The sequence below is a fragment of the Chanodichthys erythropterus genome, chromosome 4 (genome assembly GCF_024489055.1).
Source record: "Chanodichthys erythropterus isolate Z2021 chromosome 4, ASM2448905v1, whole genome shotgun sequence".
Classification (NCBI taxonomy): Eukaryota; Metazoa; Chordata; class Actinopteri; order Cypriniformes; family Xenocyprididae; genus Chanodichthys; species Chanodichthys erythropterus.
The window spans coordinates 15893222-15921132 of record NC_090224.1 but is presented as its reverse complement, the minus strand read 5'-3'; the positions used below and the strand labels follow the sequence as shown (position 1 = coordinate 15921132).

The 27911-nt window shown below is 36.4% G+C and overlaps 1 protein-coding gene across 1 annotated transcript in view; it reads right to left on the bottom strand.

The window, feature by feature from the left end:
* Positions 1-27911, bottom strand: part of man1a1 (mannosidase, alpha, class 1A, member 1) — a 132837-nt gene that overhangs the window by 92607 nt on the left and 12319 nt on the right. The window contains exon 2 of the mRNA XM_067384301.1: positions 8517-8613. Coding sequence (XP_067240402.1) covers positions 8517-8613 — 97 coding nt within the window. The remainder of the gene's footprint in view (positions 1-8516; positions 8614-27911) is intronic.

Below are 27911 nucleotides of genomic sequence, written 5' to 3'. Positions count from 1 at the left end.
AGCAGGGTACTGCTACTACTGAATACAAACAGTAAAACATTACCTCCTCTAGTGACACGGTTTTAATGAGGAAAATATATAAACAGACTTTATCAGTGAACTCGGAGGACTGACACAATCTCTAGTCAGAGCTTCTAAAGCAAAATACATCACTTCAAAAATAAGATTAGGCTGGTGATTACAGCTCAAACATGAAGACTCGTCTTGCTCAGCAAGAAGCTGTTTGTAAGCACATCTCCAAGCAGCAGGATCTCAGAGCCTGCTGTGACACTGGACGATGTGCTTCAGGAAACAAACAAAAACGCACATAAGCCAATGTCCATCAAAACTATGCCATTAATTTACAAAAGTGGTTGTGAGAAAATTCAGACTGGAGGATATTCAAGGCTGAGCATGCAAACACCGGTGCAACACAGCTGTCTGCATCAAACCATTTAGTACCAAAGATGCTCCAATTTGTGCTAGCCAGCCGGCAGCCAACTGGCAGAAGAAAAACACACAGACAAACACTGCAAACATTAACTTAATAATCCTCTTAAAAACAGATGGGAGTTTCTTCAACTGTGGTAACTTTCAGGTCTCAAAGGTAGATTTTTATGAAAACAAACAGATTGTAACTGTTTTCTTGTTGTTTTATGAAGATCACATTAAAATCTCAGACATTAAATGAGCAGGAGACAGTTAAAAGTGAATGGGAGAAATTGCTGCTCACAATATGACAGGTTCAGTCCTTTCTTACATTTTCATAGTATCCATTTATGTACTCTAAAATGCATGCACATTAACTGAGCAAGCATGAAAAATACAGTAATTTTACAGGATTTAAGCTAAACTTGTATTTGACTGGAAAAAAATCATTCATATACATGAATTACATTTTAAATTATGACCATAACACAGCAATTTACAGCTGTTGTCAATTGTTATATTTTGTTATATTTTAAAGTTAAAATATAAATTAATAATTAAAAAAAACTTTTATTTATAATTCTAACAATTATAAATTCTGCTGCTAATCAAAAGCTAGTGTACCAAAAAGCATGCTTGTCAAGAAATCTGAAGTTAGTGAAGAAAAAGAAAAGTCAAGAAAAAGCTCTGCTTCCAAACAAAGACTATTCATTTAAATTCGGAGGTTCTCTCTATAGAACAAAAACCCAGCACCTCTTCTGACCTACGTCCCAAACACATAGCTAAACATACAACTTTTGTTGGGTCATTAATACGAGTGTGGCTATATACTGACAGAACATCATGGTTCAGCAGCCACTGTGCTAAATGAGCACACAAGGGCTTAGAGCTGGACTGACGTGTTCTTCCTCTTTCCTACCACTTATCTATGGTCTTCTGCACTTTCAAAAATTGTGATTTTTTTTTTTTTTTTTTTTTTATATAATTGCACAGTTCATGTCAGGGACCATCACAGAACAGTTTAATTCACTGTTGGGAAACTGTTATTTCCAAATCACAATCAGACTGGTGGACATAGTGGAGAAAAAGACGGAAGGAGGAGAGAAGGCCTTTTCCCTGTGCGTTTTATTAGAGGAAGTGGTCGTGAGTGACAAGCACGTACATTCGGGAACTGCAGACAGTTCATACTGTACCTGAGCGACTTCATTAGCCAAGGCATGGTATCATTCCCTGCTGGTCTCTTACAGAGAGATCCAGTCTGGAGAATCTTCTCCTGCTCTGTGCTGAAATGATTGGCACATGGAACAGAATGGCCAGTATTTAGTGTGATGGAATCAGCTATGTGAGATACGAAGAACCTAAAATCTCTTTTCAGGTTAACAGGGGCGTGACGAGATCTCGTGTCACAAGATCTCGCAGACTAAATTGAGATTTCTCGTCAAGCTGAAAAGCAGTCTTGTGATAGTATGAGGGTGAAATTAGGAAAGAATATGCCACCGCCACGTTAACATTATGCCTCCACTGTCATTTTGCCTTTTATAGAAATAAAAAACCATTTAATTCAGTTGGATAACGGTCGCCGCCGCTTCATATTCACAGAGTATGCGTGATCGTGAAAGTAAACACGAGCGCGCATTCAAACGTGATGTCAATACCCCGCATTTTGAAAGCGGCTCCCTGATGCATGCAAATATCTCTCAATATGAAAGCTTTATCAGGCTGTGCTGTGTAGCTGTAAGCATCTCTCAGCTCTGTATCATGCTTAAAGAAAAAGTTGGTCTCTCTTTGCACTTTGAATATTGAGAGAGTGCTTTGATTATGGTTGCACTTATTGATTGCACTTAAGACTAAAAAAAAAAAAAAAAAAGCGTATTTATTTTTATGGTAACACTTTACAATAAGGTTTCATTAGTTAAATGTTAGTTAACTTTTAGGGGTGTGACGAGATGGGTATCTCACGAGACTCGAGATTGAGTTCACGAGAAAGAGACAAGATTTTTTACACACTATTTTTAAGAAATCCTCAATGGCGAAATAGATAGCCTGCAGGTGTATTTGAAATGTTTTAACTAATCATCTTTTAATTAATGTCATTTCAGTTATACTTTCTAAGAATTATCATATGCAGTAAAAGACAACAATACTCAAGCACTGTAAAAGGTTTTGCCACAAACTCAACTGACTGACTTCTCTTATGTATGATTTCAGTCTTCAGACCTCACTGTACATGATTTATGAGCTTCTACAACTTTAGACCTCCTAACTGAACTCCTTTCCACAAACTGATCATAGAAATAAAACAGTATAAATAAAAATGGTAACACTTTACAATAATGTCTCATTTATTAACATTAATTAAATCTCATCACACCCCTATTAACTTTACATGAACTAAGAAAGAACAATATTTCTACACTATTTTAGTTAATGTTAATTTCAACATTTACTGATACATTGTTAAAATCAAAAGTTGTATTAGTTAACATTACTTAATGCACTATCATGAACTAACCATGAATGACTATTTTTATGTTTAACTAACATTAACAAAGATTAATAAATACTGTAGCAAAGATATTGCTCATTGTTGATGTTGTTTAATACATTAATGCTTATAAATGAGACCTTATTGTAAAGTTTTACCATTTTTATTTCTATAAACAATTTGTGGAAAGGAGTTCAGTTAGGAGGTCAAAAGTTGTAGAAGCACACAAATAATGTACAGTAAGGCCTGAAGAGACTTGTATGAAAACATACAAGACAAGCCAGTCAGTTGAGTTTGCAGCAAAACATTTAACAGTGCTTGAATATTGTTGTCTTTTACTGCGTATGATAATTCATACTCCGAAAGTAGAACAGAAATTACATTCATTACAAGATGATTCGTTTTTAACATTTCAAATGCACCTGCAAATTATTTTTCTAATCATCTTTGAGGATTTCTTGAAAATGTTGTGTAAAAATTCTCATGAACTCAATCTCGTGTCTCGTCTCGTGAGCTACCCGTCTCATCACACCCCTACAGGTTAACATTCTCTTGGATCAGATAAGCAGTATTGCATGAGCAAAATGAGTGCTGTTGTACGAAGTTCAGGAAGTGGAGTTAAGATTACGCTTCACTCAGCAAACAAGCAGTAGATTCTATTAAATATCAAATGTAGTTCAGCTAATAAAATCAGAGAACAACCGTTGTACATTTTACACACTGTTTTGGTTTTGCTTTTTTCATGCAGTGAAATATTTTTTAACAAAATTATTACTTTCTTTCCTACGTTTATATTTATGCTTTTGGCAGACACTTTTATCATGCCATTAAAATAACTAGGAATAATAAGTGCTGCACTATTTGGAAGAAAAATTAGATATGCAATAACTTTTTGGACAATGCGATGGCGATAAACAATGAAATAAACTTCAATTCATCATTATTTTCCAACTTTTTGGACAAAACATGCAATAAATCATCAATTTCAATTACTGCTTAGTTTACATAAATGACATCTTAGTTAAATGGAAATAATGGAGCTTTTAGTGACCTTTCCATTCTTCACAAAAAACTTTCCTCAATCCCACATATATTGCTCAAAATATGTATTTTATACCTGGGATGTCAAAAGCACCAGTACTTTGATTAACTGCGAATCAACACTTGATCAGTGTAATCCATAAAAATGTAAACTCATGAACATCAATTCATCAATAACACTCCTATTCTCTTTTACCGCATTCTTCTTGCGTCTATGCAAGACTATAATGTGGATTCAATGGTCTTAAACAAGCTCAGAGTGTGTGAAATATTCAAACTCACTCTAATCCACAGATTCTGAGGCCTTAATGATTTTTTTTCATGCTTGGTTAAACGCAATTCATCAGAAATTTGCCGTATACTGCACAAGATTTAATGAACTTTAATGCAACTGAGGTCAAATACATGAGAGAAAGACCTCTGCACACCTCGTCCTCGTGTATACGGCATGGCACAGAATACGTTTATAAAAACACGTGGCAGTAATCTCACACGTCCGGAACACACAAGCAGGCATAATGTTTTGACTAAGCACTTCCATATGGCTTGACTGCAGCCTGATTTTTCTCTGCGAGCTAAAGCCCTGTGGGTTGTAAGTTGGCTGTTCTTGTGACCGCCCCAGTGATCACAATTTCCAGTGAGGTCTTACTCTGTGTCGGTGTGTGTGATCCGACCGGCCGGTATCAGCAGCTCACATCTCACTGAGAAACGGGATCTAGAAAAGCACAAAACAGTCATTCCAGCTGCCTGGGCAGGTACAAAAACCCTGACCGGCATATTCCAGATCATCTTTTATTCAGAGCCAACGTACCATTAACCCAACCTCTAAATTTATAATGGAAAACCCTGCCAGACAAAACGCAGCAATGGTTGAGCACGTGTTCAATGGTCTCCTGTGTTCATGGGCCGTATGACCCATGGGGCCAACCTTACTATTTGAGAAATTGACAAGCACTCAAAACTGCCTGGAAACACACGGCACAACAAAAAAAGGTTGGAAGGTAATAGCATGTGTGAGAGCTGTCTGGCTTTGACTGACATGGGAGTCTTTTTTAAAACGCACACACGCGCGTCTGAGGCTGTAGTGCACAGGGGGACGTGAAGATGTACTTCTTGCCAGATTGTTATTCTGATAGTGTGAGCGCCAAATAAATTAAGACTGTATATTCTACTGGCACGTCCAAAGCAAAATTATGGAGGTTAATCAAATGTGCATTGAAAATCCCCGGCCTGCCCTCCAGCGGAGTACCAATTGACTGTGTGGAGTTTACAACACAACAGAAGCATGTCTGATGAATCTTTCATAACACTCAGTCTCGATCCTGAAAAACAGTGATGTGCATGACTTACAAGATTCAGAGAACTCAATTAATTGAGAAGATATGCGGCTGAAAATTGTTGTTTGCAGTCAAACCCCACATTTTTATTTAATATTGATGCACCAAAATTTTGTCTGCATCTCAAACATAGTATTTTAAATTAGACTCTGTTTGGAATAAAATAAATTATATATTTTTGTGATCACTACATTAACATATAATACAGTATAATGAAAAAAAAGAATATTATGGAAAAAAAATAAACAAAAAAATAACCATGATTTTAACAGTAAAAAACTGTAAAAATGCTATGGTGAAAAACAGTTAATTGGTTTACAGAAAGTTTACGTACTATATACAGTGAATAACTGTAATAGATCTAACGGTACATTTAATGTAATTTTACGGTAAAATACAGTTACAGTTTTTGGAAGTGAAAAATAACAAGTCGTTGTATAATTGACCCTTCGCAAAGACCTGCCCCCCATAGTTACTGTTGCTTTGTACGACAAGCCGTGGCGCTATCACGCCACACGCAGTGAAAAATACATCGCGGAGTGAAGAGGACACTGACAACACGTCGACAAACAAGACAAAGCAGGTTACTTATGATACTAAACAAAGTCCCGGCTTTCAAATTGTGTAATTTGCTAAGAAATACGAACAATAAATACCGTTTTGTGGCTCTTTAAGGTGTCGTGACAGATTGCTGTAGTGCCACAGCTCAAGAGGCTCATAAACTGATCATCTCTTCCTTCTAGTTCATTTATAGCATCAAATAAACATGAATGAACATGAGAAGGAATGTTGTTACAAACACGGAAAAACGTAAATACACACCATTTTGCAAGTTTAAGTCCACCGAGATTAATCTTCTAACTCCTGACTGCTTTGTTGGACAAAATGGCGGATTCGCCGTTCTGATTGGTTAGATCGCTTGTCAATCAAAGTCCCAGCGAAGGGTCAATTTACAGTGAAAACCCGTAAGTTGACATTCCCACAGTTCCCTGAGTGACACTTCACATTTGATGTATTTTCGTTGAAATAACTTTCTTCTTAGGTTATTCTGTTTTTTTCTAATCAGTCATGTACATTAGGGTTTTATATTACATATAAATTTGTTAAATTAATGTTTATTGCATTTTAAAAATTTAATGTGTGTTACCATGATGGTGTTTAGTGTTCGTGTGAATGACACTGTGTGCACCTTCTATATTTTAGCTTGAGGAAAAGCAACTTGTGATGAGCTTTGATTCATCATGTGACTCTCACCACTGTGTTTGGTGGTTGTCAGTAGCTGTGTCTCATTTCGAAGGCTGCGTTCTCCAGAGGTCACATTCGAAGGTTGCATACGTCATTGGGGCTGTATCATTTCAGAAAAGTAGGAAGGACACTCCGAATGCAACCTTCGAATGCGCCCTTCTTTCACAGGAATTTGGAGGATGCATGAGGTGTATCCTTCAGTGCTGCAGATAGCCCACAATTCTTTGCATCGCTGTTAACAAAAATGTAAGTCTACTTAAATGTAAGTAGTTTCATGCTTGTTTTTGTTTTAAACTTTGTTCTTCTTAATATCCTCCTGTTTCTGTAACAGATATCTGTTGTACATACACCGCAGCTCATCAAGCATTAACCAACATAAAACAAGTAAATACATTTTCTTTTCAAATTACTTTCCAAATGTATAAATAAATCATTTTCATTCAACTGTTGTGAGAGCGCCACGACGCTGCCGTGAACATGTTGGCATAGCAACGTGATACTTCCTGTTTCCTTTCCTGCCTGTGTGTCCTACGAAGGGTGTGTCGTTTAATTCTGGTTAAGGACACTCCGTATACTGCATCCTTCACAGGATGCGTCCTCTGGAGGATGCAGCCTTCGAAATTAAATAAAATAAGACACAGCTAATGTATCACAAAGGTACAAAACAGATATTAATCACTTCATATCAGTTAATGAAATATGTTTTGTTTTGTTTTTTTACTGTCAATTTAACAGATTTTTATTTTACAGTGTGTAAAATAAAGAGTTATGAACTGTAATTATTACAATATAAACCTTTAAATTATATGGTTTTGAACTGTAGAATAGACAGTAAGCTAAGTGTTGTCCCATAAAACCTAAAACATTGCTACTGTATCTTTTACGGTGAAGTTCTGGCAAACACAGCTGCCGTTTTTCTTTTACCATAAAATGTATGGAGATTTTTTTTTTTTTACAGTGAATACAATTTATGCACTGGGATCCAACCAAATACAAACTCAATGTGCAGTTGTGTTATTATTTTGACTGCAATGCGATTCATTCAAAAACAATGGCATTTTTGGGTAATAATTTTTCAGGGGATGAAATTTTAGTGCATCATTAATTTTCAGCCGTTAAGCAGAATACAATAAGCTTTCCACCTGAAAAATTGGAGAAAATAAGATTCACCTTGCATGACCTCCTGCATCATTGTGCAGCGGCCTGCAAAAGTTTCAAGGGGAGGTTTTAGACAAATTTTGCATAAGTCAAGTTGCAAGTCTCACTGTGACATGTATATTGCCTTTATCATTTGTGAAAATCTTTGGTCTTGAATGATAATTGCATGTTACATAAATAATTATTTCTAAATGAATTAATTCTGATATTTTACAAACTTTCAGAGTGTTTCCAAATTCCAAACTTTCGGAAGGCACTTTTTTGAGAGGAGCTAAACAATGCATATTACAATATTCAGGTAGCATAACAGTGTGAAATAATGTGTTTGTTGCTGCATCCTCCGAGTTACTGATGTACATTACAAACCTCACAGGAATATGGACAGTCCTTCATGAATTATTCACGGATTAGTATGCCCACTCACAACCTGCGCTTTTCAGCTTCAAAATAGAAATGGGTCGAGAGGGTGACGGGCAAAAGCAGCACAACAACATTTCTTTAGGAGGGAAGGAAAACGCATTAATGCGTAAACGGTACCAAAGAGGATCAAGGTTTCATGAAACTATATTTGTGTAGTGTGACCATGCTATTCCCGCCCGATGCGGTCAGAAATGGTTTTGTTTGTCTTCTTGAAAGCAGAAATAGACCTAGACGGAGCTTGTGAAGTGAGACAGACCAAAGAGAAATCAAAAGCCTTTTTGATAGAGGTCACCTAACCACCTGTGCAGCTTTGATTGACAGTTCGGACTACTTACCAATTTACTGTTGAGATGTGAAGCTGTATGTGCACAAATCAAAGTTTCATGGTCAGAGTCAGAGAGACACTCCAGAAAGATACTCACCAAACAAATTGCTGGAGTGGCCTTGCTTGGAGACAGGACGCAGCTCGTTGGAGCCCCAGGCGTAGCGCTTGTAATTGTCCCAAGAAAACTGCATCATCTGAGGAGAGAGTGACAGATGGTTAACTTTTGGTTAATGTCCTTATTGCAAAGGCAAAACATCAGAAAAATCACAGAGAAAATTGTTACAAGCACAACTGAATTACTCTGTTCAAGAAAGTAAAATTAATGTGTCAACTAACATACAAGGCATCGGGCTAATCAAGGATCAATATTAATTTGATTAAGTCAACATTTGAAATGCTAAACGGATCCACTTCGGCACAAATGAACAGTAAGGAAACACTTGCTTGCATGCTTGCATGTCTTGGACATGATTAATTGTGGATTAAAAAATGGTTGCGTACAGTACACATGGTATTTTGTGTCATACACAGTTTGAAGAATTAACAGCCATTTAATCATTAATATCAAATAAAATGACAAATCGATTATAGAAATTTCCAAAAATGCACATTCTCACAACATTCTAAAGTGAAATGGCTGTTATTATAAAATAATATATCAAGTAGTAGTAGTTGAATCTGCTCATTCAAACACGCATGAAAACACGAGCCAGTTTTACAGAAATTCACTAAAATCTTATACCACATAAACAAATAATTCAGAATATATCTGCACATGCTCAGTACAACACAAAGTCACCCTACGAGACACAACACAAGTAAAAGTGGCATTTCCCATTTGCTTCACTTTGGTGTCAATTAACACACCATATGTTAAGTCTAGCTGTAAAATAACCGATGAGAAGCAATGATGTGAAGTGTGGCCATTTTCCTTATAAACCTTCTGTATGGAGACATCAGAGCCAAGAAAACAAAAACAAGTGATTCATGAAACATATTATTAGTATAAAATGGTTATTTGAGTGATTATGTTCATCTTTTGGGTTTGAAATCAACCTCAAATGAACGTGACAGGATTTTTCCATACACTACAGCAGTGTCTCATGATTATTCATGAGACTACTATGTTGAAGCGTGGATCACAAGAGTTTGTTTACATGCTTTCCCCTTAAATGCTGACAAAGCAACAGGTTTTCAATCAATCAATCATTGACTACTTTGCCATTTAATATGGGAGAGTTTTTATATTTATGAAGATAAGGACTGAGATTTGTTTGAGAAGCAGTCCAACCTGTGAGTGTTTTAACTGATCGAACCACTATAAATGTTGGGTAACACTTTATTTAAGGGTCTTTTAACTAGTTTCTTATTAGCATGCATTTTCCTAGAATATTGGCTGATTATTAGTACTCATTATGCACATATTAATGCCTTATTCTGCATGACCTTTTTCTACATTCTTAATCCTACCCAATACCTGAACTTAAACTTACTAATTATTATTAGTATTAAATTAGGAGTTTGAGGTGAAAGTTTCTTTTAAAAGTGAATGTGTGTTTTCTATACTAAAGTGTAACCAAATGTTGCAGAAAAGTAATTAAAAATGCAAAGCACATTCACATATATTGCCAATGCAAACTAAAAACACTGTTTCACACATTTAATTGTGTAATATAAAATGTGTATTTTTGCAATGCATTTTAAGCTTACAAAACATTTGTAAGAACCTCTGAAACTCCATTAAAGCAATTTACTTTTTCTATATTTCTCAAAACTGCAAAAGACACTTTAAAAGAAAAGAGCGAACAAAAATTGTGTAAATCGCTGTAAGCTCAATATTTCAAAAATACAAGAAATAGAGCAGCAAAACATTTTGAGTTACCATTTCAGAGTTTTCTTTTTACTCAGTTTGGCCAAATCACCATTTATTCTATTTTTTTACTACAAACAATTAATTATTTAGGTGGAAGTGGAAAAAAAACAGCAGCAGTATTTACTAATGATGTATGCTGTGTTGAGGAAACAAAGATAAGCAGAAATACGCACAACTCATTATTCACTGTGACAGGATGTCACTGATGATCCCAGAGAAACAATGATTGAAGATGGACGAAATATTCTCAGTAATTTGTGCATTAAATAATCCACTTCCAGCTCATCCATTCTAAAACTCACAAGAAAAACTGTTTTTAGACCAGAGTCTTCACACTCCCCAGGGGTGCCAGTTAGCAGGTCAAGAGAAACAGACCTGCTGTTCTCCCCGGAGAGCGTCAGACAGCACCAAAGAGAGAAAAAAAAAGCTCTTGACACACACTCCTCTGCCTGGATAAAGTCATTTGCAGCCTCGGCACAGTCTCCGAATACCAGCCAACTGGCTCCATTGAAATTAGATCAGTTTATCGACTGCTGGCCTAACTTTAAGCATGTCCTAATCATGTAACTCTTTGCTTTCAAAGATAGCCACTCAACACCAAAACACTGATTGAAAAAGAAAAGATAAAAGAAGTAAAAAGTCTTTAGCTGAGGACTCCAGGCTAGAGAGAAGCAGATAGACAAAGCTGGCCTCCCAACTGGTTGGGAAGACGAACACAAGCTGTATTTATTCTCACCAGTGTTTCCTGCACCACCATTCAGTAGAATCGCTGTGCTGCTGAAACTACAGCCCACGGCAAAAAGAAATATAGGTCATTTAGTTTATTGTATTATGAGCTTTGAGTTTGAATTTAAGTGACCCTAAAGCTGAGTGCAACATAACACCGTGTTCTGGTTGCAATCAGCGAAGACCCCTTTTTTCAGTTGAACATTGTGACTTTTTTTTGTGGGCAGAGTTTAGGCAGAGGTAGAACAATTCCCCTGACCGCTGTCGTCGATTTATTTGTGTGGCGATAAAATGCGATACAATTTTAAATTGGAGCCTGTACTCAATTGATTAGGGCACCAAACACCACAAGATGACTATAAATATTAATAGCTGACAAACTACAAACCCGATTCCAAATAAAGTTGGGACGCTGTACAAATTGTGAATAAAAACAGAATGCAATGATGTGGAAGTTTCAAATGTCAATATTTTATTCAGAATACAACATAGATGACCTATCAAATGTTTAAAGTGAGAAATTTTAAGGGAAAAATAAGTTGATTTTAAATTTCATGGCATCAACATCTCAAAAAAGTTGGGACAAGGCCATGTTTACCACTGTGTGGCATCCCCTCTTCTTTTTATAACAGTCTGCAAACGTCTGGGGACTGAGGAGACAAGTTGCTCAAGTTTAGGAATAGGAATGTTGTCCCATTCTTGTCTAATACAGGCTTCTTAGTTGCTCAAATGTCTTAGGACTTCTTTGTCACATCTTCCTCTTTATGATGCGCCAAATGTTTTCCATGGGTGAAAGATCTGGACTGCAGGCTGGCCATTTCAGTACCCTTTTTCTACGCAGCCATGATGTTGTAATTGATGCAGTATGTGGTCTGGCATTGTCATGTTGGAAAATGCAAGGTCTTCCCTGAAAGAGACGACGTCTGGATGGGAGCATATGTTGTTCTAGAACTTGGATATACCTTTCAGCATTGATGGTGCCTTTCCAGATGTGTAAGCTGCCCATGCCACACGCACTCATGCAACTCCATACCATCAGAGATGCAGGCTTCTGAACTGAGCGCTGATAACAACTTGGGTTGTCCTTGTCCTCTTTAGTCCGGATGACATGGCGTCCCAGTTTTCCAAAAAGAACTTCAAATTTTGATTCTTCTGACCACGGTTTGACCCACTTTGCCACAGTCCATTTTAAATGAGCCTTGGCCCAGAGAAAATGTCTGCGCTTCTGGATCATGTTTAGATATGGCTTCTTTTTTGACCTATAGAGTTTTAGCCGGCAACGGCGAATGGCACAGTGGATTGTGTTCACTGACAATGTTTTCTGGAAGTATTCCTGAGCCCATGTTGTGATTTCCATTACAGTAACATTCCTGTATGTGATGCAGTGCCGTCTAAGGGCCCGAAGATCACGGGCATCCAGTATGGTTTTCCGTCCTTGACCCTCACACACAGAGATTGTTCCAGATTCTCTGAATCTTTGGATGATATTATGCACTGTAGATTATGATAACTTCAAACTCTTTGCAATTTTTCTCTGAGAAACTCCTTTTTCCACTATTTTTCGCCACAGCATTGGGGGAATTGGTGATCCTCTGACCATCTTGACTTCTGAGAGACACTGCCACTCTGAGAGGCTCTTTTTATAGCCAATCATGTTACCAATTGACCTAATAAGTTGCAAATTGGTCCTCCAGCTGTTCTTTATATGTACATTTAACTTTTCCAGCCTCTTATTGCTACCTGTCCCAACTTTTTTGGAATGTGTAGCTCTCATGAAATCCAAAATGAGCCAATATTTGGCATGACATTTCAAAATGTCTCACTTTCAACATTTGATATGTTATCTATATTCTATTGTGAATAAAATTTAAGTTTGAGATTTGTAAATTGCATTCCTTTTTTTATTCACAATTTGTGATGGATGTTAAAACTCATATCTAAAATAAATAAATGACTAAGTAAACTGACTCCCTCAGTCATTGCTTTTGGTCAAATCTTACATTAACTAATCTGTGAACTGTTATGGTGTTTATTTTGTGAGAGACTCAAGCATGGCTACTTCCTAAATCAGTTTAAAGCCAAACACGGATTCAGATGCTTTATTGAAATTGCTTTTTCGAGAAGATTTTAATACCTGCAAATTCTAATATGTCCAGCGTAATCCTATCATGTGTAGATCTGCCTGCCATCTGTCTGCAGCGCTCTGGCTGAGCGGTTTCCATCTCTCAGACGGCAGTGGGCACCAGTGACGTCAACGAACAACAAGGTTATGGCCCACATGTGATTACTGCGGTGCTGGCACCCAAAAGGGTCAGGTCAGAACACGGTGCAAACAGTACACAGAACCTCAGACAACCTTCAGTGGATGAAGCACAAGCAGAGAGGAAGCGTGAGGTCTGGCTGCCCAGGGACTGATGCTGAGTGGCTTATGTCAGATGAGTGGAGAGGACAGGTGCCACATATGAACCTGGTGAGGATGCTGGAAATGAGTTCAGCTAGCTTTTACCTTGCTCTTCCTCTCACACAGTTCTGGATGACAATACACCCCACGGACTGTCAAACAGATCAAACAGCTGCCATAAGGTTGACGTGCTCTGGAGCATGTGCTCGTTCCTAGAGGACCATCTCTTTATGAGAATATGCTGAAAAAAAGAGTGACGAGACCGAAAGAACGACAGACATACAGACAGACACGCACACAGACAGATAGGGCTGTGCGACTAATCGAAATCATAATAAAATCATGAGCTTGCGCAATTTCCAAACCACAGAAAGCACAAGTTTTCCACCAGCCCTCTCTGTGTGCGAGAACAGAACAGAGCAGGTTTACCGTTATGACATGGAATAAAAGCACAGAAACAGGGAAGGTGAATTTAGGGAAGGATAAGGACTTGGACAAAAAAAAAAAATGCATATGTAATTTTTCTATGTAAACACGCGCTTGACGGACGTGATTGACCGTTACGCTCGCGTCTCGCGTCTTTTGCAGCGACTCGCACATGAGTGCCGCGTTTTTAAGACGCCGTGTCAAGTTAAAAGTATTTCAACTTTTACACGCAGCGCCGCTCATCAATGTCAGTTCCAAAACAGTGGACCAATCAAAAGAACTTGGAGGCGGGGCAAGCGTTGAGAGTTGGCATGACAACTGTTTTATATAATGGCAACATGGCGGAGGAGGCGCTCATTATTATCTTATTTTCTTTTTTTCCATGTCAAAACTTGTATCTGTAAATTCTACAGTTTGCCCATTTCTATTATTTCCGTTATTGTCGTTATTGCATTGCGTCTCAAAAGCGCATCTCGAGACTCTCGCGTTCTATGCTGCGCTTTTTTTAAAACCACTCCTGAGCGCTGCTTCGCACGTTTTTAGACGCAAAGACGCGTTCTGTGTGAACGGCCCCTAACACTTTCAGATACCCAGAAAGCTACTAAAGACATATTTAAAACATTTTATGTGACTACAGTGGTTCAACATTAAGAATACTTTTTGTGCGCCATAAACAAAATAACGACTTTATTCAACAATATCCAGTGATGGGCGAAAAAAATAAAAAGAAGTTCATATATCTGACTGCTTGTATTAATTGACGAAAACGTAGCTACGTGCATTAATATTGCAATGCATCTTGATAATCGTAATCAAATTGAGACTGGTCACGATTCACACCTTTATTTGCATACTGCACAACATATGTAAAGAGTTTAAAAAGGCATAAAGAAATAACCAACGCCATCAAGTGTGATTATGCAAAGATATGGTGTCTGCAAATATTGTCAATAAAGCCAATAATTACAAAAAAAAAAAAATTATACAGACAAGTATGCATGTAAAGAATAAGTGTGTGTGTGTGCGTGCATACATACATACACATTTATACACAGACAATTTTTTAAATAAAAGGAAAAACTTGTTATTGATTAACCTTGCTAATCAAACAGATGGTTGTTGAACAACTGTTATAATGTTTTACACCCAATCTTGTGGACTGGGTATTGTGTTCCATTTGCAGTGCGGAAATGACTCAGGCTTCCTGTCTTAAGGGAAATGGAGAGGAAGTGGGGTTGGCATAGGAGGCTAAAGAGGGTTAAATAGGATCTAAAAAAAAGAAAGAAGGTCAAACAAAAAAAGAGAGAGAGAGAGAGAGAGAGAGAGAGAGAGAGAGAGAGAGAGAGAGAGAGAGAGAGAGAGAGAGAGAGAGAGAGAAAAAAAAAGGAAAATGAACAGTGTGATCTTGGCAGAATGAAATGGCAGCAAAATGTGCTTTTGTATTCTGGACCCTATAAAGAAGAAAGAAGAAAAAAGACAGAACCCTGCAATCTGCAAGATAGCAGATGCATGAACGCTAAATCAGAAACCGTTACAATCTCGGCGCTTGGTAAAATTCACACATCTTCCACCCTCCATATACAGTCGCTGCTTCATTCTGCCATTTATCTTGTGCATGTAAATTTTAAGCTCTCCCACTCAGTTACTTTCTATTTCTAATGCAACAGCTGCCCGCAAACACTGCATATTCAGCCCCTCCTGCCCGTTCCCAAACCCTTCATCTCTCATTGTAACACCTAGGCTTGTGCCGATATTCGGTAATGCGATAAATCGTAATAATAATATATAATAATAATATATAATAATAAATAATCATTTATTATCAATTATTAATATTTTATAAGGCAATTAAGAATACTTTACCCATCAATCGTATAAAATGCACAACACCGCTGTATTCTGCGTCAAAAGGACACGCGCTCAGATGTAAACAATCCCAACGTGCACGAGAAGCACATGGCGGAACCAGTGAAGGAGACGACCTGAATGAAAGTGCGCGTTCACTCTCTGACAGCAGAGGGCGCTGATGGAACAGCAGCCTGCAGCGGATACCACGGAAACTGTGCAAACAAAGTAACTGCGCTAGTGAAGTTTTTTTTAAATGCTTCAAACAGCCATTCATTTTTTTGTTCATCACAGCACCAAATACTGAATACTTAAAAAAAGACTTAAAAAGGATATTTATTTTCAAACCTAAACATTTTTATATTTTAATCTGGACTACAACATGCCCTAATAATTAGAAATGTTCTGATTATTTGTTATTGTTCAGTAAAACTTTGAAAACATACAGCTTCATTAGTTAACATGTTAATTCATTATCACTAAACTGACAATAAAAAGACTTATAAAGTATTAATTATTATTAATTAATGTTAATTTCTTAGTTACTATTTAATAACATTACTAAAATCAAAATAACTTATTTAATGGACCTGAGATAAAACTAACAATGATCAGTTGTGTTTCTAAACTAACATTAACAAAAAATAATACTTTCTGTAACAAATGTAGCTATTGCTCAATCTTAGTTAATGCATTAAATAGAGTAAAGTGTTATCTGTTGTTCTTTATAGCCTAATTCTTTTGCATTTTAATCAGTTTGAAAATTTTAGTCAGCGTTGTTTTTGTTTTATTACAAAAAGAGTTCTTAAACCTGTTAAACTATGACAAAAATGGTTTTGCAACTTATTTTAATATCGTGATAATACCGTATACCCTGATAAAACCTTCATCAGTTAATCCCAACAGGAAAATTTGATACCGTCACATGCCTAGTAACACCCCTTAATACCCCTTTTTTTTCACACCATGAGGGACCAGTGCTGACTGTGCTTTTTTCCCCCACCTACAGAACCGTAGTGGAAGTCATTTAAGACTTCAAAACAACAAGTTCACATTCATGGATTGGTGTAGGTTCCCAGAACTAGCATTGACAGTTTCACCGTTTCTCTGGAACTGTGCAGGACTATGCATGGATGTTTGTTTAAAAGCATCCAGTGAGATCAATGCCAGTTATTGAGTCTGGTTAATGTTCATTGACATAAGACTCAAGGCAGAGAGAGAGAGAGAGAGAGAGAGAGAAGCCCACTGAAACTAAGACAATAAGATGCATCAAAAACTAGGGCTGCCAATTTAATATGTAAAATAATAATAATAATAATAATAAAATAATAATAATTTAAAATATTTAAATATGTAAATGTACACACATACACAGTATATTTAAATACTAAATATTTTATTAATATTATTGTAAAAAATTTAAAGTGTGTAATACGAAATTCTGCAGATTTTTTTTCTTCTTCAATTTAACACAATATAATTGAACTCCTCAAGCTCATAGTAGTTTGGAATAAATTAAATCCAACTGAATGCTTAAAGGATTAGTTCACTTCAGAATAAAACTGTCCTGATAATTTACCCATGTCATCCAAGATGTTCACGTCTCTTTCTTCAGTTGAAAAGAAATTAAGATTTTTGAGGAAAACATTCTCCATATAGTGAACTTTAATGGTTACCAACGGTTTGAAGGTCCAAAATGCAGCTTCAAAGGGCTCTACACGATCCCAGCTGAGAAATAAGGGTATTATCTAGCAAAACAATCAGTCATTTTCCCCAAAAAAAAAAATAAAAATAAAAATGTATATACTTTTTAACCAAAAATGCTCATCTTGCACTAACTCTGCGATGCAAATTACGTAATCACGTTGAAAAGGTCACATGTGACGCAAGCAGAAATACAGACCCAGCAGCAGGGTAAGGTTGGGTGAAAAACTACATCTCATTTTCTCCTCAAACTTTAAAATCGTCAGACATAGTTGTTTTCCCTTTTTTTGTAAAGGGCGTTTGACTGAAGAAAGAAAGACATGAAAATCTTGGATGACTTAGGGTTGAGTAAATTAGTGAACTAAATTTTAATATTCCTATAATATCTCCATCATGGATGAAATAAAGATAAATGCCATTAATTTTAATTAATTCAATTAATGAAATGAATAGAATGTAATTATTTCATTTTAATTTTTGACAGCAATACTAAAAAACCAAACTCTTCTCAGAGTTTGTGAAAGTGCCATGTGGATGTCATCAAGATGGATGTCCTCTCATTACAGAATCTGACAACAAGGCATCTGTCTTCCTCAAACATCTGTACAATCAAAACTGCAGAGCATATTAGGTAAACCTGTTTAGCATAAAAATCTAATCAGACCCACCTGGGCATCAAGCCTGGCCTTGAGAAATCAGTTCAAGCTAAGCTGAACACAAAATCATCAGCTCGCTTTCATCTTAACAAAAGGATCCACTGCTTTCACTATCACTGCTTTAGACACATGTGACTTGCAAGTGAAATAACCAGCCATATCAAACGTCTGAGCACATAATTGATTCATTCAAAGAGTTTGCAAGCTGAATCTAGGCAAATCCAAGTCAATGATTCAAGCTACGGCGTTATCCTCTGCTTTCAAACTCCAGAAAAGGTTTTGGTAACTTAATTACAACAAACACAGTCACAAGAGAGAGTATCAGAGGGATTGCATGTCTGCTACTGAGAGAATTAGGATTACGAACTGGAGTCTGTCTCCTCCTCTGCCCGGTCGTACATTCTCACAGTCGCAGATTTTTCAGCAGCTTATCGTGCGGTAAGATCTTCATCCCTTCTTTCAACACACGCAATCTGTTCCCAGCAGGCACGCGGCTTTACTCTCATTTACAACTCATTGTTTACTGCCTTAGTGGTGCCGTGTTTGAAATCCACGCATGGTTGCAGCAGCTTGACGACAAGAATCAATGTACAACGTGATGCAACTCCATTCATCGTCTGGTGGAACTTACCAAAATGGGCTGTGAATAGGCCAGAAATACGTATGCACCGTTTATGGAAGAGATATTGAGAGATAATGTAACCGATAAGAGCACCGGGCCACCTGCAATAGTACCTCTATCCTTCAAACGAAAGCATATTACTCATTCCCCAGACGGCACCACGCGTGGCCTTGGCAGCTGTCACAGAGAATGGAAGAACAATGGTGTTTTCCCAAAAAAACAAAACAGGACCTTGGTAAATGAGAAAAGGAGAAAAGAATATAAAATATGATAGTGTGAGTGAGGTAAGCAGGCTAAAACTAACCCAGATCTGAAACGCAAAAGTGTGCGCCTGCTTGTTGTTTAGGGAACACAAAGTGAGAAAGTACTTCCTTTCAAAATGTGTCCTCGACCTAAGGGCCTGAGAGGTCCAGGCGTACTGCTGTGAGACTGACCAACAGAAAGCCATGCCTGCAGTGTACTGGAAACAGGAACATTTATTTTCACATAGCATTTCATTTTTTTCTCCTTATTGGATATTAGATAAATGGAGTGAACGCAGGCAGGGGTTTGCAAACTTATTGATGCCATGGACTCCAAAATATGATGATCCCGCTGTGAGGGACTCCCTTCATAAAACACAAAAGCAGCTATATATCGTCATGCACAAAGGCCCATTTTTTCTGAAAAAATAAAAAAATTATACAGTACTGTTCAAAAGTTTGGGGTCAGTAAAATTCTGTCTGAAAGAAATGAAACGAACCACAAGTGACAGTAAAGACTTTTACATTGTTACAAAAAAAAAAAAAAAAAATCAAATAAATGCTATCTTTTAAAATGAAAAAAAAAATATATATATATAATATATATATATATATATGTATTAAGGCTTCCACAAAAATATTAACCAACTGTTTTTCAACATTGATAATACTAAGAAATGTTTCTTGAGCAGCAAATCGGCATATTAGAATGATTTCTGAAGGATCATGTGACACTGAAGACTGAAGTAATGCTGAAATTTAACATCACAAAAATAAAGTATACATTAAATATAATAAAATAAGAGTTTTAAAATTGTAATAATAATATTTCACAATATTGCTGTTCTTACTGTAATGTACAGCCTTGGTGAGCATTAGCAACTTTTAAAAAAAAAAAAAAAAAGCCCCAAACTTTTGAACAGTTACAGTTGTAAATGTGTTGATTAATATCTGGGAAACATTTACTTTCAATTCTGTTGACACTATCTTTTTTCTACCCTCTAGCTTTATTCCATTAGAATTCTTTAAGAAGTATAAACCTGAAATTAAACAAAAAAAAAGTTTTATCCATGTATTTTATCATCATTAGCCATAACAAATGACAAGAAATGCAGTCACAGAAGTATTTTTTTTTTGTTTTACAGCCATTCGTCATCAACCATACACAATACGCAATCATCTTTAATTGAGACGTTGCCAGAAAACTAGGGTTTAAAGAGAGCCGTTATCAAGCCATGTTCAGAGTAAAGGACATTATCAGAATGAAACATTCATTTTTACTGATTCCATTTTCCTATAAATGCAGACAAGGTGAGGTACTGTGCAGGGCTGCGGAGATTTAGTATTCAGTAGGGAGCCCTCATAAGTAGATGACAAGGCAAATTTGATAAGACTGTCTATAACTACCTAGTCAGCAGCAGAGAGTTCACACAGCCGGAAGGACGGGATAAGCGTCTTTAGAACTTAAATGCATTTTCAATACATTCAGCGTTGCATTTAAACATTACTAAACCGTCTCCTGCCTGGAGACTGATAAACCCTTGAGTGACTGATAATCTAATGATATTCAGTTGTTTTGCATCATTTTTGTACAAGATTTGATAAGCTTCCAGGGTGACAGGCTGCAGATCGGTATCGGCAGATAATTATATTCTACACTTTCTACACTGTAAAATATAATTTTTATGATTTATCACCACAACATTTTTTCTTTTGTCAAATAAACAAATAATAAGTGTGGTTCAGATTGCATAATATTTTGAATTTCTGTTGAATAAACCAATCGCCTTCATTGTATTAACTCAAATTTTTAATTTCAATGAACTCAATTTTAAGGCAACCAAGGCAACCAGGTAACTTGCTTTTTTAAGCTAAATCAACAATTCTTTTTTTTTTTTTTTTTTTTTTTTGATGATTTGATCAGGAGTCACTAAATTTGATGCAAGGTAAAAAGTAATTAATTAAAAAAAAAAAAAAAAAAAAAAAAAGTAAAAAGTTGCAGCCGAAGCACATGTAAACTATACAGATGAGGCTTTTGCGCCACGTTCTGCTTTGTAACTTTGTGAAACATTAGTAAACCATAGTAAAATCTTTATTTAGAACAGTTTGTCTTGATTCAAACGAGATCCCACACACAACATGAGATGTGTAGATCTTAAGAAAATCCTCACTGAGTCACATGATATGCTGCAAGGCTATAGCTATACGGCTTCCGGGATCCAATCTCATTGCAATCATGACGCAGTGTTTTCCAACGTCATTTGAAAGTTCAACCAATGGAAACTGGATCAGGGGTGTGGTGGATTGGTATATATATGGTGTAGAGACCAATCAGACATTGTTTTAAAGCTAGAACGCACTTGGATTGGATTGATCGCTCCGATTGATTGGTCTTGATAAGGTCTTTATTTACCATGAGCCATAGAATAGGAGCGCACAGCTGAAACAGTGCTGCCAGGTCATCAAAATTAAACCAAACTTGAATGTATGACCTGTCATATATACTTTCTGATAGTCCTCATGCCAAGCATGTATAATAAAATAAATAAAATCTCGGTATCGGCCGATCACGATGACAAGAAATTGGTAGTTGTATCGGCTGCAAAAATCCTGATCGGAGTATCCATACATGTAAATGTTAGCATTTAGCTAAATTCAAGTTTCCTTTTATATAATTATAAACTGCTGTGGCAGATTTGGCTTCACATTGTTCATTATTTAACAAAAAGAAACTCAAAAGAGAACCATCATGAATCCCTCTTATATGCTACAGGGCAATAATATCTAAATAAAAACCTTCAAAAACCCACTGTAAACATCACCATGTTGGCACATTTGGCATACCATTTCCACTGTACTATAATTAGGGAGGAACACACTAATCCTAATCTTGCACACTATGCAGGAAGGATACGGCAAACACGGGATCCAGTAAAGTATTATTGTTCACTAAAACTATTTAAAACCAAGACTGTTTTCAGTAATTAAAAAAGCTTAAATAAAATAAAATTGAAATATTAGATGAAAAGCTAGCTGAAATATGTTTAATTACTAAAAATAGAAATAAAAAAAATCTTAATTTAAAAACAAAAACTTTTTTTTTTACAGCTTAAATTAAAAATAAATATGAAAATGGAATATATAAGCTATTTCAAAATTTAAATAAATACTATAGCATTATATATAATAGTAAAATAAAACCAATCCAGCCACAAGCAACCTCTACTACATTAGGTATGATTACTGAATTAGCAAAGGATGTATCACTTTTTTTAATCTCCTACTCAGATGACCTTTACAGCTGCAGCTTATGTTGTGTGAAAGGATCAAATGAAAATTAGGCAAATGTTGACTAAAGGTTCAGTTACACAAACAAACGGGATGACACAGCAACGCATTCATGCACGCGCACACACAAAAACCCATTATGTGCGTGACAGCTTGCAGCAGGAAGCCACAAGTTAGCTTGTTTGCACACAGCCAAAAGGAAGAGATGGAAACACAGCGTTCGTAAGCAGTCTCATATTGCATGTCAAACATTCAATATAAACACAGAAAAGTCATTAGGAATTACAACCTCAGGCAGCAGTGTGAGCTCACAGACTAATCATTGATTCTACTCAATGCTAATTATCTCAGTGACTTTGATAGGTCACAAAACAAGAGGTTGATGGAGTGATTGACACCTTGTCAGATTTTTTTGTAAACTGCTGGGTTAAGTTGAATGGTTTAAGGATGTTCATAATCATCTTTAATTTAGCTTATCGATTCGTCAGTAGAAAAGCATTCAGTAATCAGTTAATCAGTCAACCAAAGTGAAAGTATACACTGTAGTTTGTGCATGTAGAACATGCACTGAACAAAACACTCTTCCAAAATAAATACATCTGATTGGCCATCATGTTCACACGCTCAATGTTGTAAATAGAAACCTTTGACGCTCTTCACAGACAAACATGGGAGTGTTTTAATGCAGCCGTTGATCAGAGGTACCAGTACAAGCTTATGTTGGGTGGAAGGATAAAAAGGAAACCAAGTAAATGTTGACTAACGGTTCAGTTTTATAAAAAAAAAACTTAATAAAAATTAATTTGTCCCGGACGAGCCCCCATTTGTTACGACCTGTGGCTCCAAAACACACCGGATTGTCACAATGCAATATAAATGATTAATCAAAATAAATATTTTCCATTCAAGGAAATTTCAGAAAATTAACATCCATAAGCAGGATCAATGCTATAATTAGCTAAAAGTGTTTCAATTCTGTCATGCCTGTAATTTCACTACCCCTTACGGCACCAGAAATGGTACTGAAAACAGTAATGTCACTCCAACAGCAAACACGTGAGAGTGCAATTATGCTAACATTGCAGAATACGGGTGTCAGGGTGAAAATCAAGTCATTCACATAACGGCTGTTTCTGAAAAAGAGTCATGCTGTACTGAAACAGAAGATGAAATGCCTTCTCCTCTGACAGGTCTAGAGGCTGAAGCAGTCAGGAATTGTTGAGTCATTCAATCAGCCGTTGTGATGATACGGCTGAAGTCCACATAGACATCACATGCTACAGCAATAAAACAAAAGAAAAACCTGTTTGTCCTTTGGCAGGCATTCAAAATGATTGAATTTCAACTTCAACTGGAAATTCTGCAAGTATTTTCCAATTTAGAAAAAAAAAAAAATGCATATTTGAGCCATTTTAACAAAGCAACTTGCACCGACATTTCTTAAATTATGTCATTGCCATTGTTTTGTCTCAAGATGCACACCAGTAATGTTTTTTTTTTTTTTTTTTAAGGCACGTTTATAAAAGCTACTTAAATGTCCTAATTGAACTATGGCCTAATCCTGGATTAATCTAAGCCCTGTCTATGAAACCAGGCCTAAGAGTTCAAATCCAGCCTTTGCAAGAGAAACTTATTAAACAGTCGAATTTTATCCACTGCATCATCAAATCTTTCCATAACAATGGATCTGCAGATATTTCTTAAGATTTAATATTGTCTGTCTTCCAAGTCTACAAGCACAGCATCTAAGGGAATATCATTCCCTTCAAACAACACAGCAGTCTCACTTTATTTAAGCCAAGACCTCCACAACGCTCAGGGCATGAAAAGTTATTGAGGTCCCAACAATATCAAAGTCATATTAGGAGATTCTACAGCAGAAGTGAATCGGTCTGTGATGTATAATGCATCTGTCTGACAACAAACCTCAGAAGTATAGTTTAGGTCATGCAGCATGACATGCATCCAAAACATCCGAAGAAGACCATTCATGCAAGAAAAATAAGAATCATACTGACATGATTTAGTTCAGCTATTCAGAAATAAGAATATTTTAAGAAATATTTTAAGATCGAGATTATAGGGAAGATGCTCACGGGAATAACGATAAGAAAAATGATGCACAGGAATTATTTTATTCTATTTTTAATTTAATTTTATTTCATTTCAGTTTATTTTTTGTCAAAACACAGTAACCAAAACAGTTAATTAATACAATTAATTTAATAAAATCAACACGCAAAGTTGTATACAAACATTTAAATTGCATTTAAGGCAGTTTTTATGTCAACATTTTAATGATATAATTGTTTCTACTCAAATTCAATGTTGAATATAAACATTTAAATGGTGGCTGTAATAAAAGCTTGATTTCATGACAGACTTCAAACATACATTAAATAATGAAGTAAAAGTGTAATGAATATGTAATAGTATATGTAAACTGCTCCTCTGTAAAGTTATTTTTTTCTATCCAACTAACTATGGACATTATTTCAGTAAGTTGTACTACTTTTTTAAGTGAATATTTTCAGTTGCTGAAATTTCAGTGAATCAACTAGAATAGAAGATGAGTTGGAGGGATTGCTTCCCAGCCAATGGATCAGTCCATGCTGGATCTCAGGATATTTCACTGTTAAATTGAGTAATTAGGGGTGAATGTTTTGAATTGGTATGCTACGGTCGCATATGAATAAACAAAAAAAAAAAAAAAAAAAACCCTGCCATGTGGTACCGCTGTACATTATCAGCATAATGAAGGCCAATCGCTGACTGCCAAGTGAAGCTCCATGGGTTAATGACCCGCTGTATGCGTTTGTGTGCGTAAGCAAAACACCTGAAATAGACACCACGAACGACAAAACAACAAATTCAGTGGTGAAACAGTAACACAGCTCACGCCCGACCCATGAGAAGCACCTGCAGACGGCATGCCAAAGAACAGGTGTGGCTCAAGTGGGTGGACATGTGCCTCTCTGGCACAGGAGCTATGGCTAGCCTGGCTCACGCTACCATACACGCTCTCCATCTCCCTCTAAGGCACACAGAGCCATTGATCCACTGCCAAACCCACTCTCCAGAGACAACCCAGTCTCACAGCTGAAAACAGGGAGGCAGAGTTAAGTTACAGCCATTTGCCTGGCTCTCCGAATGAGAGTGGAAGCGTGGCGGCCGGCCAACGGCATGCCGCGAGGTGCGTCCTCCTCCGGTACCAAGCCATTTCTCAAATTGTGGGATGAATGGACAAATTTCTGTCTGAAAAGAAGTGTGGTGTCTAGGGATGTCAAACGCTCTCTAACGCAGCTGAGTGTGGTGAACAGAAAAAACAGTAAGTTTGTCTTAAGTGAAAGCAAACAGGTACATTATAAAATCTGATTTGTCAAAATATCAGATGTGTGCATCAGAGCTTGCAGTGTAAATGCAGTTTAGCAGAAGTAACATGAACCAAAAAACAATACTGACATGGAAAAAAAAAGAACTTTCATTGTTCTTGGCAGCATTACTGTAGTAGGTTTAGCAAGCCCTCTACAATAAAATACAAAAAGTTTGGCCTAAACAAATAAATAATACAGTAAGGATATTACTCTGATGGCCAATCATTCAGATTTTTCTTGCCCTGCCAACATTTTCACCAGCCTCGCCACAAAATGTTTAACAGTCAAATTTCTGATGTAGCTCCATAAATTAATGTCATATTTCAATGGCAGTGCAGCAGTGTTCTGAGAGGCAAGTAACAGTATTATAACTAATAATCATGCAGTGAAGACTAAGCTAAATTCTATTATTATTTTCATTCTCTGAATGTTTACTTGAATACTAATTGCACTGTTTACTTCATTTGCATCTTTATTATATATTGTTATTAAATTGTTTCTTTGCACATTTTATTACTGACTGTGCACTTGTCTTGAATAATTACTTGAAGCAATATTTACTTAAAGACTAGTTCAGTCAAATAAGAAAACGTATTTTCTTACTATGGTTTCAAACAGTTCAGTTATGTGGAACACAAAAGCAGAATAATGTATCGGATTCTCTTTTTCGTGCAATTACAGTGAATGGAAACTGATCTTAAGAAAACTTCAAAAACAGATTGGATAAATCACTCAGATGTTTTGTAAATTGGATCAACAGATTCAATGAAAATATCCCACTCAAAAAAAATTATTTGTTCATGAATTAGTCATTGCAACTTCTCTAATAAACATGTCAAGTAGAGCAAGTCAAGATTTTACAGCTTAAATTTCAGTCTGTTCTTCAGATAGAGCTACCATATGGCTTCAAAAGACTTGAAATATAGCGCAAATGGTCATATGGACAACTTGTATAATGCATTTTGAATATGCTTCAAACAAATTCGCCATTTGTGGCCCATGGAAGTAAGTCATATATGTCCGGAACTTCATGAGGGTGACTGCATTTTTAGACAAACTATTACTTTAATAAATATGAGAACTGTAATAAAATAGTGTGCATGTATTTGAGATCATGCCCTACCCTGCATCATTAAGCCACATTCATAAAGCATTAAAAAGGCATATTATGTTTCACAATTCTCTATGCAAGCTGAGAGAAGCTGTTACCACCTATAATTAAACTAGGGCAATTTTCAAAATAAGCCAGAGGCACCAAGCTACGATTTCTGCTCTGAAAGTTACACTACTGTTAAACCTGATGTGTTGTCATAAAATGGAGGTAGACCTGTAGCGGTCGGCTTTAAGGATCTCTGACCCACAAAAAGAAAACTCTTAGATTCAGTGTAGGGATAAAAAAAAAAAAAAAAAAAAAAAATCAAGCTTTCTGCTTAATCCTTTTGGCTTCGGGGATGGAAGAAAAAGGGCAGATAGTCTGAAAGTTTCATAAAAATCCACAGCAGCAACCAGCAAGATACATGACAGACTGAGCCCTACCTGTGCACAGGCAAGACTGATGGATTTTTTTATTTTTATTTTTTTGTACGGCAAGCAGTTTTACCCTAATACACCTGTATGAGAAACAACACTGTCTCCTATAAATTCATCAGTGTCAACTGTCACTGTAATAGATACTAGACACTCCTTTATGTATTCAACAGCTCTTGGACAAGAGCAATACAAAACCACCATGACACGTATTGACATGACCTTTTTATTAGTGACTGAAAACAAAGCAACAAGATTTGACCCTCTTCAGCTGACATGTGGCAAACTAATGAAGACTTTGTGAAAGGATAATCGATTTTTCCCTCCCTTCCAATACAGAATATGAGGCAGTGGCATCCATTATTTGTTTAACAGGCTGACAAGCACAATAAAACAACCAAGAGCAAATATTTAAATGAAATTAATGTCTCAGAACACTGTAGTAAAATCAGAGAGTAAACTTTCACCAAAGCAAAGTGTTGTTGCTTCAAATAACACTTTCTTAATAGATCTGCACTTTATTGCTTCCTTTGATGGTTTATGGTTCAATGAAAGTGGATTGTGTAGTCATAAAACCTATTCCAATTTGTAAGAAGCAAAGACAGTGGGAGAAGTGGGATTATTGCTGACATGCTTAAGAGATGCTTTACATTTAAAGATGAAAATATAAATCATTGAGGGGAAGTGAAGGTTGGGTCGTACAGTGCACCAGAAGGTTATTGTCTAGCATTGACCCATCATCCCTGGAAAACAAGAACAACTTGGCATGCATACAAAGACCAGCTACATAATGGAGAAGCTGCTGCTA